At 41.3% G+C, this 17,008-nt stretch overlaps 1 protein-coding gene across 3 annotated transcripts in view; it reads right to left on the reverse strand.

Moving 5' to 3' along the window:
* The window catches only part of FAM13A (family with sequence similarity 13 member A), a 300,626-nt gene that overhangs the window by 19,113 nt on the left and 264,505 nt on the right, over positions 1–17,008 (reverse strand). For all 3 annotated transcript variants that reach the window (XM_036255845.1, XM_036255837.1, XM_036255828.1), the window contains 3 exons: positions 8,701–8,848; positions 841–1,054; positions 219–357 (listed from right to left, as the gene is read on the reverse strand). In XM_036255845.1, the coding sequence (XP_036111738.1) occupies positions 219–357; positions 841–1,054; positions 8,701–8,848 (501 nt within the window). The remainder of the gene's footprint in view (positions 1–218; positions 358–840; positions 1,055–8,700; positions 8,849–17,008) is intronic.

Raw genomic sequence — 17,008 nt, forward strand, 5'->3', positions numbered from 1 at the left:
GGACTAAAGCGTTCAGTTTATTTGTAAAAATACCGTGTTCAAGAAAAATGCTGATACATAAAGTCTGAGGTTTGTTAGCATTCACTACCTAGGTTTTACTGTCTTTTTGCTTTGAGACTCCCTAGACGTGGTCCTGAGCCTTCACCACTTCTGAGTTGCTGAAGTGTTGGTGCGGCAGGGAGAGGAGGGGACGAGAGGGCCCGCGAGGAGGCACTTACTCTGTACTTCCTCTCTTCTTCAAATCTGTCCTCAAACTTTCGGATCTTCTTTTTAAGGCTCTGAATCCTTCGCGTGAGCTGGGCAGGTGTCAGGTCCTCATGCTCGTCATCGTAGGACCCCAGCGAGGAGCTGCGCTGCCTGTGGGGGGCACCCTGGAGTCACTTCCCAAGCAGCGAGTCACTGCATGCTGGGAAGAGCTGGGGGGTGAGGAGGCGGCCTGGGGGGCGGGTGCAAACCATCTCCCCGCTCTCGAATAACAAAGGTGCCTACTAATTTGTTTTGTGACTTTGAGCTCTATCTATGCCTCCTATTAAATGGACCTAATCTCTTCCGGCTCCCATTTCTAATTAGCCAAGTTAGGAATGACCTGTCCGCTGCGGACCTCGAAGTCAAAGCTGAGAGCGCTTTGGAACGGAGGTGCGGATGGAAATCCAGTACGTGATGTTGCACTTGGGCCACATTAAACTGAAAAAGCTACAATGGTGCCTATGTCCCAGGAAGGGAGGCTGTGTTCCTTCCATGACTTAACAACTTAATTAAGAAAAATTACTGGCCATCAGGCATGACTATTCTAATGATGATACATTTGCTGACCAATAAAAAACAAAAACAAAAACATACCTCATGAAAGAATGAGAATTTGGGGGAGAAGGAGGCACTTCTGTGTCATCCAGGTATTGCCTGCTCTGCCCATAAGCGTAGAACCGAGGGGACAGCATGGGGTCGCTGTCCTCGTCCAGAAGCTGGCGAATGAGGCGCCCGGCCTGCGGGGACAGGCGCGCATCGTCAGAGTCCATGTTCTCCTGCTGCCATGAGGACAAGGTGGGCCTGGGTTCTGGGGACGAATGAGGGTACAAGGTCAAAATTGTTCTTTAAAGCATAACTGTTCGCCAAGTTTTCTGAAAGCATTAGGAGGCACAGAATGGTTTCTCATTTTAGATTTAAAGTTCCAACTAGGGACACTATGCCCTGGCCAGAATCACCAAATTATCTGACAGACTTCCATCTCCGCCCTTGCTTGCTTGCTTTCAAAGAGTATGTGCTAGGGCTGCCCTGAAGAAGGTCTGCCAAGAGTGCCTGCCCCTTACTGCCCCCTACAGGTCATTGTCAAGGACTCTCCACATGAGGATATCATGGAAAGGAAACAATGTGTCAGGGAGGGAGAGACTTAGCATCACAGCTCGCCAGCTAAAGTATCGCATTAATGGTGCGCGGGCCCATGAATTCAGGAGTGTGTGCCTTCCCTCAGGTTTGGTCAGCTGTTCTCCTCTGCTTAGTGGGTGGGATTAGCACGTTCAAGATGCATGCTTTGCAGTCAAAACTCTAGAAGCCACACAAGACCACAGTTAAAGTAAGATGCATATATAAATTAGCCAAACAAAAAAGAGAGAGAAAAGAAGAACGTTTTACAAAGGATACATCTGTACAAATTATCTTAGATAATCTTTAAGAAAAAAACAACAACATGCTCAGCACAAAATCCTGATTTATGATTATGATATTTATTTTTTCTCACTTTAACACCCACCTGAATATATTTCTTTTATTAGTAAAAAGTCTTATCTAACAAATTTTTAAGATAGATCTCAGATGGTGTAGGATATTTCATTTCTAATACTCTATACATTAAACAAAGGTATGCTTTAGATACACTTGTGGATCACTGTGATTTATACAAGGCTAGGATTTGGCCATGATTTTAAATTCTGGGATTCCCACAGTATGAATCATGGAACAATTGCTCCTTTAGCTATCAAAGTATTTATAAAACCTACAAAATTATCTTACACAAGTGATTACTCAGTATGTTATTTAACAAGATCATAAAATCATAGAACATTAGGGCTAGTTGAAACTTCATACATATCTAATCTAGTGATCAACCTGGCTGCACACTAGGGTCACACAGGGAGACAGAAATAACTCTTAAAGTGCAGGTCCTCACACCACACACATACACACACTTAAAAAGCTGCACAAGTGATACCAAATGCAGTCAGTTTTGAGAACCATTGATTCAGCCCAACAGATTACAGATAAGGAAACTGAAACCAAAGAAATGAAGAGCAAATACCTGATCAATGACAACAGTTGGGACTAGAAACAAAACCTCCTGACTCTGGGACAGTGCTTTAATTGAGAACATGCCAGGTGCTCCAATAACAAGGATGACTGTCTGAAACTTTTGAAGACCCCACCGTGTAGCAGGAGTGATAAGAACATTAATTTAAAAAAAAAAAATTAACCTCATGTGGAATGAGGCCCATAGGTTCTCAAGATTTAAAGGGACCCGACTTATCTGGGGACACAAATGACAATATAAATATTTGGTAAAAGTGAAAGCAGTGTTGAAGACAGACTCTTGCCTACAGAGTCTCAAACAGTGGCAGAATGTGGGTACATTTAGTTAGTTGGCAGAAGCTGGAGACACACAGGAGTGGTTTCATCATTTGTGCTAAAGCCACCAGCTGGCTCTTCCTCAGAGGCAGGGCTCAGATATGAGCAGCTCGGAACTGCCAACATAAAGGTAAAAAACAGATTGAGAGGTGAGGGGAGAAGAGGGAAAGTGGAACGTAAACCCTAAAAAATAACAAAAATGTAGTGTTACGTTGTGGAAAATGGAACTATTAAGCTGACCAGGTTGCACCTTTTATTTCATGACACGTCATAAACCAGCAGTAATTTTCTGCAAGGACTAAAATCAATGGAGCCAGGACAGAGAAAGGGTTAACATGGTTTGAACAGGAACACAGCAGCAACAATCTCACTTCAGAGAGGTAAAGGAGCAAAACAACCAGGGGGAAGGGCAAGGTGGTTTATGGGCACAGAGGGTGGTGACAAAGCCTGATGTTGATATTGGCACAAGGGTGTGCTGGCTCATTTGACATTTCTACTCAGCAAAACTTAGCTTGAAAAGGCTAAGATCTTGAAGCCCTTTAGAATCTAGCAGAGTATCTCTTAGAAAACGTTACAACTAATCTTTAAGTTTTCAACTATGTAGTCTCTGCAAAATGAGTGTGTGTGACCATTAACTAATCATGTCTCCAGGAAAAGATACATTGCGATCCCAAATTAACTATAAAATACTAATCACGGAATGTGGTTACGCTGTTGGCTGCTCTGCAGCTCACCCAGGGCACACACCTTCCTTCCCTTTGGTTAGCTGGCTGTGTTTGTGGCTCCATTCCTGACCCACCACCTCCCTGACCAGAACACCAAATGTCTCGTTTTCCTAGTGTTGCCAGTGGTATGTATGAGACACACAGTGGAAGCAATTCTAGATTCTCTGAAAGCATACAGTTAGGGTGGAGGAATTCACTTATTTAAAAACGAGAAATGGAAAACCATTCTTAATTTCAACCTTAACAAAATAAAAAGGTATGTTTTATCATTAGTGTGCATGTAAAACAGAGGTAAAGTTTCTCACCTATGCAACACAAAATGCTTATATGATTTCTCCTTTTCCTCTCTTCATTTTTATTCTATACACTCTTATAATTTAAAGCTCCTATTCAAAAGGGTTTACAATTACATGCAATGCATAGCTCAGTATAACTGAAGAATCAATAAAACCAGCTGGTCCTGTTTTAATTTGAAATGATCTAAAAATACAAGGCTATCTCATCTTTTGATAGTTGCCACTCAAATATAAAAATGAGAAAGAAGCAAAAAGAACAGTGTGGTCACGACAATGTGTCCAGCTGCATTACCTGCAGAGAGAGTCAGCTTTGAGGATATATTCACTGACAGTTCCCAGTTGCTGGTTTGGGAAATAATTTACATTTTAACCAGTAATTCTAGAGCAATAAGACAGACAACAATATTGTAATAACCACTGTAAGAAAATTGTTCAAAGAGAAAACAGAAAAGATTTGTGGCTTCAAATTGGATTCTCCACTTAAAGGATCACATACCATGAATGTGTTTCCGTTTCTCGACCAGAATTCCCTGGGTGCAGTGATTTTGATTTTCGCCATGTGTCTTGTCACAAAGAACTCTGGACATAAGTAAGGCATGTCTCTCTATTAAAAATTAATCCACCCAGGTCAGCTGATGTCACGGCAGACCAGAGATAACAGAAGCAAAAGCTGTATGCTTCCTACCTAAGTAATAAAAAAAAGTAGCTCCTGGGGGAGTTTCAATTGAGACACTACAGCACACATGGAAAGAAAGGAAATTCACTGCAGAAAGAGGGAACAGAGCTCTGGCTAATGCTCATGCGGTCACTGGGACATAGCTTCTCTGTGCAGCTGGCTGGATCCATTTACGATACTAAAGAAAATTGGCTACTGAGATGATTTATTTCCAAGAAATCTGCACAGAATTAAGGAGCTGAAGTTTTCCACATCTAATTTCTGATTCTATGCTATTTAGAGTCATCACTACTTGGTGTGGGGTCATCATACCGGCTCTGAAGCGCTGGAAGGTACTGCACATGCCAGCCAGACAGTGGGCAGCCCCGGTGGGCAGGACCTTACTAGGGGAATTCTTTTATAAAATTTTCCTTGGTGTTTCCAAATTTAATCTTAGAACATTGGCAGTCCTATTAAATTGTTCAAATAGTCTTACAAACTATCAGAGTTAGAAGGGACCATAGTTGTCTACTTTTATCAATCCAAATTTAATCCTTCAATTTCATATATCTGCACTGCCCCATTTGCCAGTTTAATAAGCAGGCCTGCAATAACTTCATTTAAATCATTAATAAATGTGGGAACTGAAATAGGGCTGAGGACTTCCTGACTTTGATCCATCCATCTGCACGTTGAAGCAGAGTTGCTTCACCAGTTACTAACTCTCTAATCTACCTGTCGTCTGTCCCTCCCATACCTCAGACAAGGCTACCACAAGTCCCGGTGAAAGGTCCTAGAGAGACACACACACACAGAAAGAGAGAGAGTAGGAAGGAGAAATAGAGGTTGGTGTGACATGCCTAGTCCTCAGTAAGTCTGTGGGGGACCTAGTAATGACAGCCTCCTCCTCTGTGTTCAGAGCCATCCATGGTCATTATGTAGAAATGGGATCTGGTTTCAAACAGGCCCAACTTAGTTGTTTTTCCTGAAACTACACTTGGAAACATTTATGAAAGGCAGTAATAACATCAACTAATATTCACATAGCGCTTTCGATGTGATCACACTTTGCATATATTAGCTCATTTAACCCTGGCAACAAACTAACTTAGTAGATGCTACTCTATCTCTTATTTATTGTTACTCACTGTTATAACTATTTAAAGATGGGGAAGTTGAGGCCACAACTGAGACATGTTTACTAACAACGCTGGTTAAGTAGTGGAGCTGGGATTTGAACCCAGGATGGGCCTGGCTCTTAACCTTTATAGTTCACTGCCTGCCAGGATATATTACTTAGAAAGAGGTATCCAGGTGGAAGTCAGGGGACTTCGTCATCCTGAATCATCACTTTGCCTCTTCTGGTCTCAACTTTCTCATCTGTATAATGGGAAGGTTCAACTGGAAGATCTTCAAGATCCCCTGCTTCTTTTCTATCATTCTTTTAGATACTTTTCTTTCCAAAGTTATTTTCAATAAGCAGTAATGATGAGGAAGACATATGAAGCATTTTATGCCCTTTAAAACTCTTCTTTTAAAATTAATTTCGCCAGGACAAATCTAATAGAGTAGCTGAGAGTTTAAATATCAGTGCTTCCACAAATGGACTGCCCCAAATCCACATGAATCGGCTGAGTAGGAACATTCTAATTATGCAACTTTAATGGGCTTTAAATAAAAAGGAATAGTATATTTGATCTGTGCATTTATTTAATTTACGAGAGTGGACATAATAATAGTGACAATGATATGTGGGTAGATCAAATAATGTGCCCTAATACACAGCTATGTACGGGGAGTGGGGCAGATAAAGCATGTATTATTTATCTCCCAACAAGCATGATTAGACTTTGATTCTACTTGAGAGGGTTCCACTTTATGTAGCCTATGGAATCTCTTTATTAGTTTCCTTTTGCTTTTCGTTTTCCTGATACAGTATGTCCCAGAAACCAGTGACCATCATTTCCACATGGGAGCCTACGCTGCAAAGGCTAGTACAAGTGGGAGCGGGCTGCTCATTAAGTACTGTCTCCCCTGATAGTCTACAATTATACATGAAAGAGAGGGTATGAGTTGTGGTGTGGGGACAGGAAACAAACAAGCAAACCAAAAAGAGGGGTTCACTCCGAGGGCGGCTTGGAGACTGTTGCTGGAGACTTCAGGATGGATATTGGCTCATATGGTTTTGGTAGCAGCTATCACTTCCACTTACACACTTTGTTGCATTGATTTCACATTCATGGTTTAAATTAGTGCAAAGTGTATTCCTTACGAGAAAGTCCCCATTTTGTTTGTCTCTTACTGAAACTATAAGAAAGATGATATTTTAGTGATTGGACCTACTGCTCTCTTCTTAACTACACTTTACAGAAAAATTCCTTTATTTTGACTATCCTTATAGCTATGTTACTGCTATAATGTAACTTGGAATTTAAAATAAATATACGATAAAAAATGGCCACTGAAAGCAGTAACCAAATGCTCAAAATGGCCTTGAAATGAATCTATGTAGATTTTTAAGATATGCAAGTTCAATGACAAATGCAGCGATTGATTAAAAGTTAAAGCATACCATTTCATAAATTACATAGATAACACAATTTACATTCCCAAGCCTAATAAAAAATACAGGTTTCCCCAGTAAGCTTTTTCTTTATTCTATCTAGTTTCCCAGTGCAACATAAAATGTTGGTGCCTTCATGTTACTATTATTTATCTGGAAGAAAGATCTTAACATTAAGTAATGAAATAGTTTTAAGGAAACTGTAAATGAACTTTCAACCACTCTGGAGAACACTTTCAGCTTTTTATTTGCCTCGTAAACTGTGTTGGAAGAGATGATGAATTTATGATTAACCAAGAGAAAAATAATCAAACAGTCCATTGTAGGAGGAAGAGGAAGATTCTACCTGCCTCTTTACTGAATAAATCATCAAGATAATGTGACTAATTCGAATTCTGACCAAAAATCCTAGTTTTTATTTAGAGCTTTATTTAGACCCTATCACTGAAACCCAAATATAGCATTTGTTTTGACTACTGCTTTTATCTTTTATTTGGGCAACAGTGGCTAATATGGTACTATTTTGGGGTGGGGGGAGTGGTGTTTATTATGTATGAATTGAAAACATACCGGATTGTTTCAAACATACAAAACAAAAGAACAACAATGAAACACTACCAGGAACATATTACTTAAATTAAAAACAAAACAAAATTCCTCCACCCCGCGCCCTCACCCCAGCGAATGTATCATGAGCTGGGAAGATCTGGCGAAATCTCAGCCCCACTGCCTAAATACACGAAAAGAACTAAAACGTGTTTCTTAGATGGCGAAGAGGGAAAACTAGAATAAAAAAGTTTCCGCTTCACTAAGCCCTGGGCGCCAGGAGCATAATGGAACTGCTATTTTTCACCTTGTGGTCTTTTCAGATCACCTTTTGGCCCCTCATCTAAGATCATTACCATAATGAGTACTTTTTGGTTAAAAAAAAAAGGAAGGGCGGAGGAGAAAACAAGGAACCCAGGCACTTCTGAAGACTGCTCTCTCCTAGCTGTGCTTCTCTGCTAAGTCCGGCTAAGGTGCTGCTCTGACCTAAGGAGCAGGGCTTCTCCCTCTCTGCAGCCTCCAACACGTGCTGCCTCAGGGCAGATGGGCATCTATTCTGGACACACACTGGTAGGTGTTTGGATACAAACACATGGATAGTGAAAGAGCAGCTTGATGAAACTGTTGCAGTATCCTTCCTGAAATATGGCTCTGACAACACGAGGATACCCTCTTCTTCCTTAGGAGTTCATTTCTAACCTTCTCACCAAACAACCTCTAGAAAACCCAGTCTGAAACACTGTGTTGCAGGCATTCAATAAGCAGCACATGTATTCAGTGTTTCTTTAATGAGAAAATCCCTTAGGTTTGCTAGCCTGGATTTTTAAAAGTCTGTCCACAATAACGAACATAGAAACAAAGCAAACCAAAATAGCCCTGAAAAATGGGAAGGAGATTTAAGAAAGGGCATTGATGACTGGCATGCAGTTCGGGGGGACGACGGGTTGTGCTGAGATGAAACCCTAAATGCATATGGGCTCCTTAGGGCTCTGCTTGGTACTACGAGAGGGAGAATGCACCCACGCAGCAGCACTCTTGCTGAGTGAAAAAGAAAAAAAAAAAGAACTGCAAGGTGACACTGTGATAAAGGGCAAGCACATTTTTTTCCTCAGACTGCAATTACTCTTGGCAGCACTTACCATGACACGTTCGTATGCCAGGGGAAGGATTTTCAGTCATTTAGAAACGCAGTTACTTCTGCATGCGTAATTGTCACTGTCACCCATACGTGCCTCTCATCTACGCTAATTTACATTTGCTTCCCCTTTATTAAATCATCCGAGCGTCAGCCGACCCTACCTGCCCAGCTCTTCTCATCACACAATGCGGTCAGGTCCAGCTGGGGCACGTCTGAGGCGAAGCTCTCCTGCTGGGCATCGACATCGGGAGTCCTCTGCAGTTTGGTGTCAGGGATGGTGGGGTGCTCCTGGATCTTCATCGTGGGGCTCTGCAATAACAGCACAATGTCCCCAAATCCCTACTGCTCACCAAAACCCAAAAATGTCTGCAGCAATTTCACTCCGTCCAGATGAAACCTCCCCAGCCACAGCTGCTGATGCACCCAGCACAGAAATCAAAATCATAGCCTGATGCCCTCTGGATACTAGCTGGCCACTTGCGTGCACAAAGCGACTGTCCATCTGCACTCCTTTAACTTTTCTTCTGTGAGAGAGATAAGATCATTTCCAAGGGCCACTCCTCCTGACAACTGCAGGCAGCTGACAGTCTTGATGATTACTGATTGGGGCCAGACACCAGGGAGAGGAGTTTGTGTTTCCTTAAAGGAGTATGGCTCTCCAGACTGTAAACAACCACCACCGCTACTGCTGCTGCGAAGGCTGGAGAAGCGACATGGTATCTTCTGCACACAGACTTCTTTGCCCCTTGGGTAAACAGTCCTGAAAGGCCAGGAGCAGAGGCTGTGGACACGCGAGCTCTCCTGCTGGTCCTGCAGGCTTAGATCAATTGAGTGGAGCTAGCTGCGCATTCCCAGGTTTCCTGTGGTTGTTTTCTCCCCGAGTGTGGGGAGAACAGACTATTTATGGAGGAACTCTGGGTATTAAAGAATTGTTGCGCAAATTCAAACAGCACAGAGGCTTGGCATCTTATCTCAGCTAGCAGTAAGGAATACGGACTCTGGAAGTGAGCCAGAATTACACAGGGAGCACATTTTTTTTAAAAAAAATAAAGAGCCAAGAGCTGGCAAGTCAGTGATGCATAATTTATATTTAACAAATATGCAACTGTCACTTGTTTTCCTACTATTCATCTACTGATTTAATAGATTACATCTATTAAGTACTCAACTACACTTGGCTTTGCTTACTGGCGGCAACTGCACCAGGCTAGGATGTCTGGGGGAGGGGGAAACCCTCCCCCAAAGGCTGTTATTTTAGCTAGGTAATTTTAAATTGCACTGAAATTAAGTCTTTTACACCTTGATCTTTTGATATCTTGTAAATCCAAACACTGTCACTCTCCCTTTCCATAAAATGATAAACAAAAATGTTTACTCAAATACATATCTCAAGTAGCACTTACCTGTACCAAAGATTTTCTTTGAGACTAACTGGAAATTCATTTGAGCAAATATACCATTATTAAATGAAAAAGACAGAAACATCTGGAAGTCATAAGTGATTCCATAATGAGAAATGTTCTTATGCTTAAAATAAAGCACTACTAAGATTTCCAGCTACTTTTAATAGCTATTCAACCCACTTTAATATCACCAGGGGAATAGACAGGGCTTTTACTATTACAATTCCATGAAATGATGCACAAGGACTGGCATTTTCTTCACATTTGGGATAAAATGAAAACTTACTAATTGGTTTATGATGAGCTACCAAAGTCAGATACAAATGCCAAGTAAACTTGGGACTTTAAGACACTTAAAATGCTGTTTGCCTAGTGGGAGGTGGGGGTGGGGCAGATTATGCATTCATACTACAAGAATTATTTGTTTCTTGAGCTGAATCCTAAGTGAACCAGGGCTGAGAGACCAAATCTGGTGTTCGGCTTTTTAAAAGTTACAGGGTCAATCTGTCACCAATATTGTGTGTGTGTGTGTGTGTTAGAATCTGCATACAGCAAATAAACATTTTCTAATTAAGATTTATAACACTTGTTACACTTAGAGTCATAAAAAGGTAAGAATATGGAAAACATGCTTCTGTGTTACAAGTCCGGCATTTCCTTCACGAGAAACATCCGCCACTGGTGTGCAGCCGTCTGGGATAGACGTGGATTTTGCTCACAGGCAGACTTGGGCTTGCAGAGTGACTGACATTCACTAGCTGGGTGCCCTGACTGGAACATTTCACCTCTCTGAGCCCCCACTTCTTGATCTATATACAAAATGGCAGTCATGCCAACCTGACAAGGTTCCTTTGAAGGTCTGAAGAAGGGACGAGAGGCCTCTAGCACGAGAGACACACGAATGGAATCAATAAGTCTTCCTGTTACTCTTAGGCACCACGTGAGGATGAGGAAAACACTGCCACATCTCCCAGTGCTGGAGAGGGGCTGGAGAAGAGGCATGCACAACTGCTTGAGATGAAATGTGCTACAAGGAGGCTGGAGCAGAATTTCAGGTGCGTTCCGAAAAAGAGAACATGAGAGAAAAGAACCCTTCATGTTCCCGGCAGCGCCAGCAATGGCAGTTTAGATCTGGGCGCTGACAGTGTGGGAAGAGGGGGTGGGGAGGAGGGGCAAGTGCAAAGGCAGGCATGGCAGCGAGCGCCCTTGGTCACAGCAAGGGAAGAGGTTCTTGGTGGCCAGGCCCTGGGACAGGAAGCAGGGATGGCAGAGGATGCGGGTGACTCCTAAGCAGAGGACGGACTGAGAAAGGCCTCACGTGCTGGGCTTTGTGTGAGACGTGCAGGCTTCCTGCACTGAGAGGGCGGGCATTCCGTGGATCAGGTTCCAGTGCGTCCCATGAAGTTCTGGGGACTGACGATCTTGGTGTAATGCAACAATGGACCACCTTGTGAATTAGTGGGCTGCCCTTCAGTGTTCAAATAAAGTCTGGGAGTCAGGCATATGGGAGAGGGAGAGAGTACCACCCGGGGTAGGATGCTATAATAGATAGATAACCTTTGTAAGATTCTACTATTCTAACAAAGAGAAACAGGTCAAAATGGCACCACTTTATTCAATAATAATACATGTCACATATTATATATGTATAATTGGGCTGCCCATTACATGTCAGGTACCAGAGATACAAGGGATAAAATTTATTTACTCATTCATTCAAGAAATAATTGTTGAGCACCTACTATGTGCTGGACAGGCACAAAACTTCAGTGGACAAAATAAGGTCTCTGTCCTAATGAATCATACAGAAGGAGAGAGTTAAAAAAGAAATGTCAGGTAGTGTCACGGACTATGGAGTAAAACAAAGCTGGGCAAGGAGGAGGATGGAGAGGGGTCAGGGTCTGCTGCTTTATACTGGTGGTTGGGAAGCCCTTTCAAATAAGTGACAAAGGAGCAGAGACATGAAGAAAAAGAGTGAGCAAGCCTCCTATGGAAAGAGCATTCCAGGAAGAAGTAAAGCAAGTGCAAAGGCCCTGAGGCATGATCATTTTGTACATGGTTGAGGACTAGAAAAGAGGTCACTGAATTTGGAGTCAGGGCCACCACCTCTGCGCATTTAGTATGTGTGCTATACCACATGTAATGGGATATCACTCATACTAGAGACCTGTGTTCCTTCTAGACTTCCTGGCTGATTTCCTACACAGCAATGGAGAGGTCCCCCCTACATAAACCCACACCAGCTCGCACAGCCATTTGCACACCTGGCGCTCACTCACTCACCAGCACATCCACATGCTCAGCCTGTCTGTGCTCTGACCAATCCCTGAGGTTGCTCTTTCACTTGCCTGCTGCTCACAGAGGCCTGATTCCCAATTTCTGGCTCCACTGGTCTCTGAACCTGACATGGTTGCCTTACCTGTGGCTGCAGAGTGGACTCCTGGTGTGGACACAGGGTTTATGTGCACAAGGGACCCAGCAGTGCTGTTCAGGGGATGCCCATGGGGAAGTTGTTCAGGCTCCATAGCAATATACTAGCAAAAATCTACACTTCCTCCCAATGTCATTAAACCTAGTCTGCTTATGATGTAGCACTGCACTCTACGTGCTTGTCTGTTTCTCTTACTAGATAATTAGTGTCAAGGATATTCTCAAATACCAAAATATTTTTGGTTTCAATTTTTGTTCTTTTTTTTTTTTATCCTCACCCGAGGACATTTTTTTCCATTTTTTTGTTCAGATAGAGTGGGAGGGAGAGAGAGAGAGAGAAACATCGACGTGAAGGGGACACATCGAGTGGTTGCCACCTGCACGACCCAACCAGGGCCGGGGACAAACTGCAACCTACGTGTCCTTAGTGGGAACCGAACCTGGGTCTCTCTGGACCGCAGACCGACGCTCTAACCGCTGAGCCAAACCAGCCAGGGCTCAACTTTTGTTCTTTATACATCTTATAGCTTCTGTTAAATCAGAGAGTATATAAAGTTAATTTCACAATTTTCAACTGAGATGTCACACACCAAACCCTTGTCAAAATGTTGCGTCCTACGAAAACACACTAAATATTCATGTACTGAAATAAACTGACTGAATCTTAGGAACAACAATATGGTATGGCAGAGATGGGACGGGATTTAGAGTCAGAGATGTGACTTTAAATACCAGCTTACTAGCTGTAAGAGCTGTAGTGGGTAAACCTCTTTGTACTTTAGCTTTTCTCCAATACAGGAACGACACTTCATAAAGTTGTTGAGGATTAAATAAAAATCATGTATAAAAACAGCTAGCCACAGTAACTGTAAAAGAAATGTTATTTGCATTAATAGACTTTCTTTCACGTTCATTCATTTGGCAAGTGTTTATTGAACATATACTATGTCCTAGGCACCGGGATGATAAGAACTAAGATAATGGTCACAAGAATAAAAGGACTATAACTATGTGGTGATGGATATTAACTAGAGTTACTTATCATTTCATAATGTATATAAATGTCAAGTAATGTTGCATACCTGAAAATAATATAATGTTATACGGTAATTATACCTCAAATTAAAAATTCAAGGTAATAGAATTTAGCATGGGAGATGTTGAACATATAAGTGCCAAATGTCATTCATGCATGTGCTAAAAGAAATACCCAGTATGCTCTCGAGCAAATAATGAGAGCGCTCACCTTGCCTGGGGCCTCAGGTGACATTACTTGTTCAGGTCAAGGAACCATTAACTACGTCTATCCATCGGCTGGGCCGGGGGTTTTTCTATCCCCAGACTTTATTGATCCTTCTCCTTCTCTGGCTTCACATAGTTGAATTTTTCCCCATCCTTTCTCCCTCCCTGCACAGGGCATGGATAAGTAGCCCAACTAACAGCTTACCAGAGCCAGGAATAACGAGATCATAGAGTGTACTGAATAATGCAGTTTGCACAGGAAGGAACCACACACTGTTAATAGAAGGACCCCATGGAACCATAAATATTTACTGTTTGGCCTGACAAAAGAGGAAAATGGACATAACAAATTTTCAAAATCCATGTGAACTGCAAAGCTTCAGTTGCCTTTCGAGACTGGATGAAATTGGAAGTGAATCTAAACAAATAAAGCTTTTTGGTTTTTCTGGTTCTAATGTTATAACCAACAACAAAATCCTAAAACTTCCATGAAATACCGTGAAGTTAAAATGACAGCGTCATCCATTTCATAAATACTGGTTAATGGGTCTATTTCAGAATCTCTCTCAGACTTTCTCAGGGCAAAATGAAGTCTGTACTTAGTCTTGTGATCAATATGAATTCTCAGCTTTGTTTCCTCTCCTTTCTCCCTCTCCTCTCTTCTTTTCTTTCTTTTTGACTTTTTTTTTGAAGCAGGATAAGAAAAAGGGAAATAGTCTTTTGTTTATTATGAATGTCTTGTTTGTTATCAAAGGTATGCTTCTAAGCTCTCCTAAGCAGTAGGCTTAGAAAGCATAAAGAATGTAAAAATATCTTGAAAGAATTTAACCTTCATTAACCTTATACTACTGACATAAAATGACTGCCCCCAGATAATGTAATACCCTCCCACGTGGCTAACAGTTTTTATATGTTTTGCTTTTTGACAGAGATTAAATATAAAGTTAGAGTTTTAATATTATGGATTTCATACTGAAGCATAATATATTTCCACAGTAGACAATAACTTATCAGCCTGGCTGGTGTGGCTCAGTGGATTGATTGAGCGTTGTCCCATGGACTGAGAGGTCCCAGTTTGATTCCCAGTCAGGGCACATGGCTGGGTTACAGGCTCGATGCCCAGAAGGGGGCGTGCACGAGGCAGCCAATCGATGTATCTCTCTCACATAGATGTTTCTCTCCCTCTCTCCCTTCCTCTGTCTCTAAAAAATAAAAACATATTTAAAAAAGAAAAAAATAACATCAGAAGGAATCAAATTGAAGCATAAGGTATAAATTCCATTTAAAGAGAACTCTGAAAATCTATATTTTCAGGGATAATTTTTAGAACCTAGAAATAGCTAGTTTTAAGAATGACCATTCTTCTGGATCCTTTCAGTATGTTAATTTAGTTTAAAAATAAACAAAAAGACAATAGTGTGGTAAAGGCCTGGGGTAGGGCAGGGGCTCAGAGGGGAGGGGCAAAAGGGGGTAAATTAGGGACATCTGTAATACTCTCAACAATAAAAAAAATACATATTAAAGAAATAAAAAATGTAAAAAACAGAAAAAAAAAATAAAAGAAGAAGTACTCTGGACTCTGTATATTCAGGGAACAGTGAGCTAGATTCTTCCTTGTGTTATATCATTTCATATAGCCCAAACAGATTATTTTATGGAAAGGTCTGCATTTCTAAAACCTACCCAAAGAAATCATACCTTCAGTTTTGGCATTTTGAAGTGACTCAGTTTTGTGTTTCATTATCAGCAGTATGTCACTAAACAGATTTTAATACAAACCACTCGAGACTCAGATGAAATAGAACCATCTGAGATTGCAGCAGACTCTCTCTTGCATAAAGTTATTAGCATAATTATAAGAAATTAAAAAGATGTGCAACACAAGGGTAAGCTGATTTTCACTTTTCAACGCATTCATTCAAACAAAAGCACATTCAAGGCTGCAAAATGATTATTTAAAAAATATAATTGCCGTTGTGCCTGCATTTGTCTTGGAGAAGCAGACCTTAAGACTAGCCTCTCTATGGGCATTTCATTCTAATGGAAATACTGGTCAAAACAAGAAAGACAAATGACCTTTTCTCAATAGGTACCAATTGCTGTATCTTGCATGGATGTGAGAGTTTACAAGGAGAATTTAATAGACAATATTAATGAAGACAAAATGTGCCTTAATAGCCCTAGCTGGTGTGGCTCAGTTGGCTGGGAATAGTTCCATACACCAAAAGGTCACGGGTTCGATTTCTGGTCAGGGCACATGCCCAGGTTGTGGGTTGGATCTCTGGTTGGGTGTGTATGGGAGGTTCGTATGGGAGGTAACTGATGTTTTTCTCTCACATTGATGTTTCTCTCTCTCCCTCTACCTTCTTCTCTCTAAAATCAATAAAAACATATTTTAAAAAAAGATTTAAAAATTTGCCTTAATGCAAAATGAAATTGGAAACATTACCATGTAAATATTGGCGTGTAAATTTTGGCATCTCACTCTGATGCGATAGGAGACTTGAAATAAAACACTGGCTAAACAGAATTTGAAGAGCGGTAACCAAAGTCTAGACTTATTTTTCATCTCTGAAGTTTAGAAATTATTGTGGTGTTGCTGGAAAACCAGATTAACTATTTCAGTTGTATCATTAGTCATAGAAAATGCAACATATGTTAGCAAGTAAACAATTACCACACACTAGAAACAGGGAAAGAGGTTTCGATATGGAAGATGGAGCTTTCACTAATAACGATGTAACTCCTTCCGGGTAAGAAGCACCTGCCTTCATAAGCAGAAACATGGCCCCGCATCTTGTGGAGTGGTCTCTTTTTTCCTCCTTTGGTGCCGTTGTGAAAGGTGACACAGAGAGCTTAGTCTAGATGTTAACTCACCGCCTAATTTTGTTTCCTAGCTGAAATTATTATGATGACAATGATTATTAATAGTGAATGCTTAAGGAGTGCCAACAGTGGGCTAGGTGCTTACTGGTATATGGGTCACACGTGTAAAAATAGGTCCTGGCACATGAAAAAAGGATTTGAGATTCTTTCCCCATGATTCAGCCACGGCCACAGGAGCCAGCCACAAAAATACCAAGGCAAATTGAGTTCAGTACGAATTAAGTTTTGGTGTCAGTTGGAATTTGTGAGTTAATGTTATAAAGTTCATCCACAGAGGTTGCCCTGTACCCTTTGATCTCATAAAGGATAATGGGCATAAAAGGGAGGAACTGAGAAGACCTCTCCAGGAGGCTGGCAAAGCAATTTTTTTAAAATAACGTTCAATGGCATGATAAGTAGGTGCTTGCTGTGAGCTAAGGAAGAGAGCAAGAAAGGATAAAGCCAGAAGAAAACTAAAACAATACTATCATGGGAACTCTGTGCTCTGAAATAAAAGGTGCTTAGGGAC

The sequence above is a fragment of the Molossus molossus genome, unplaced genomic scaffold (assembly GCF_014108415.1).
Source record: "Molossus molossus isolate mMolMol1 unplaced genomic scaffold, mMolMol1.p scaffold_m16_p_1, whole genome shotgun sequence".
Classification (NCBI taxonomy): Eukaryota; Metazoa; Chordata; class Mammalia; order Chiroptera; family Molossidae; genus Molossus; species Molossus molossus.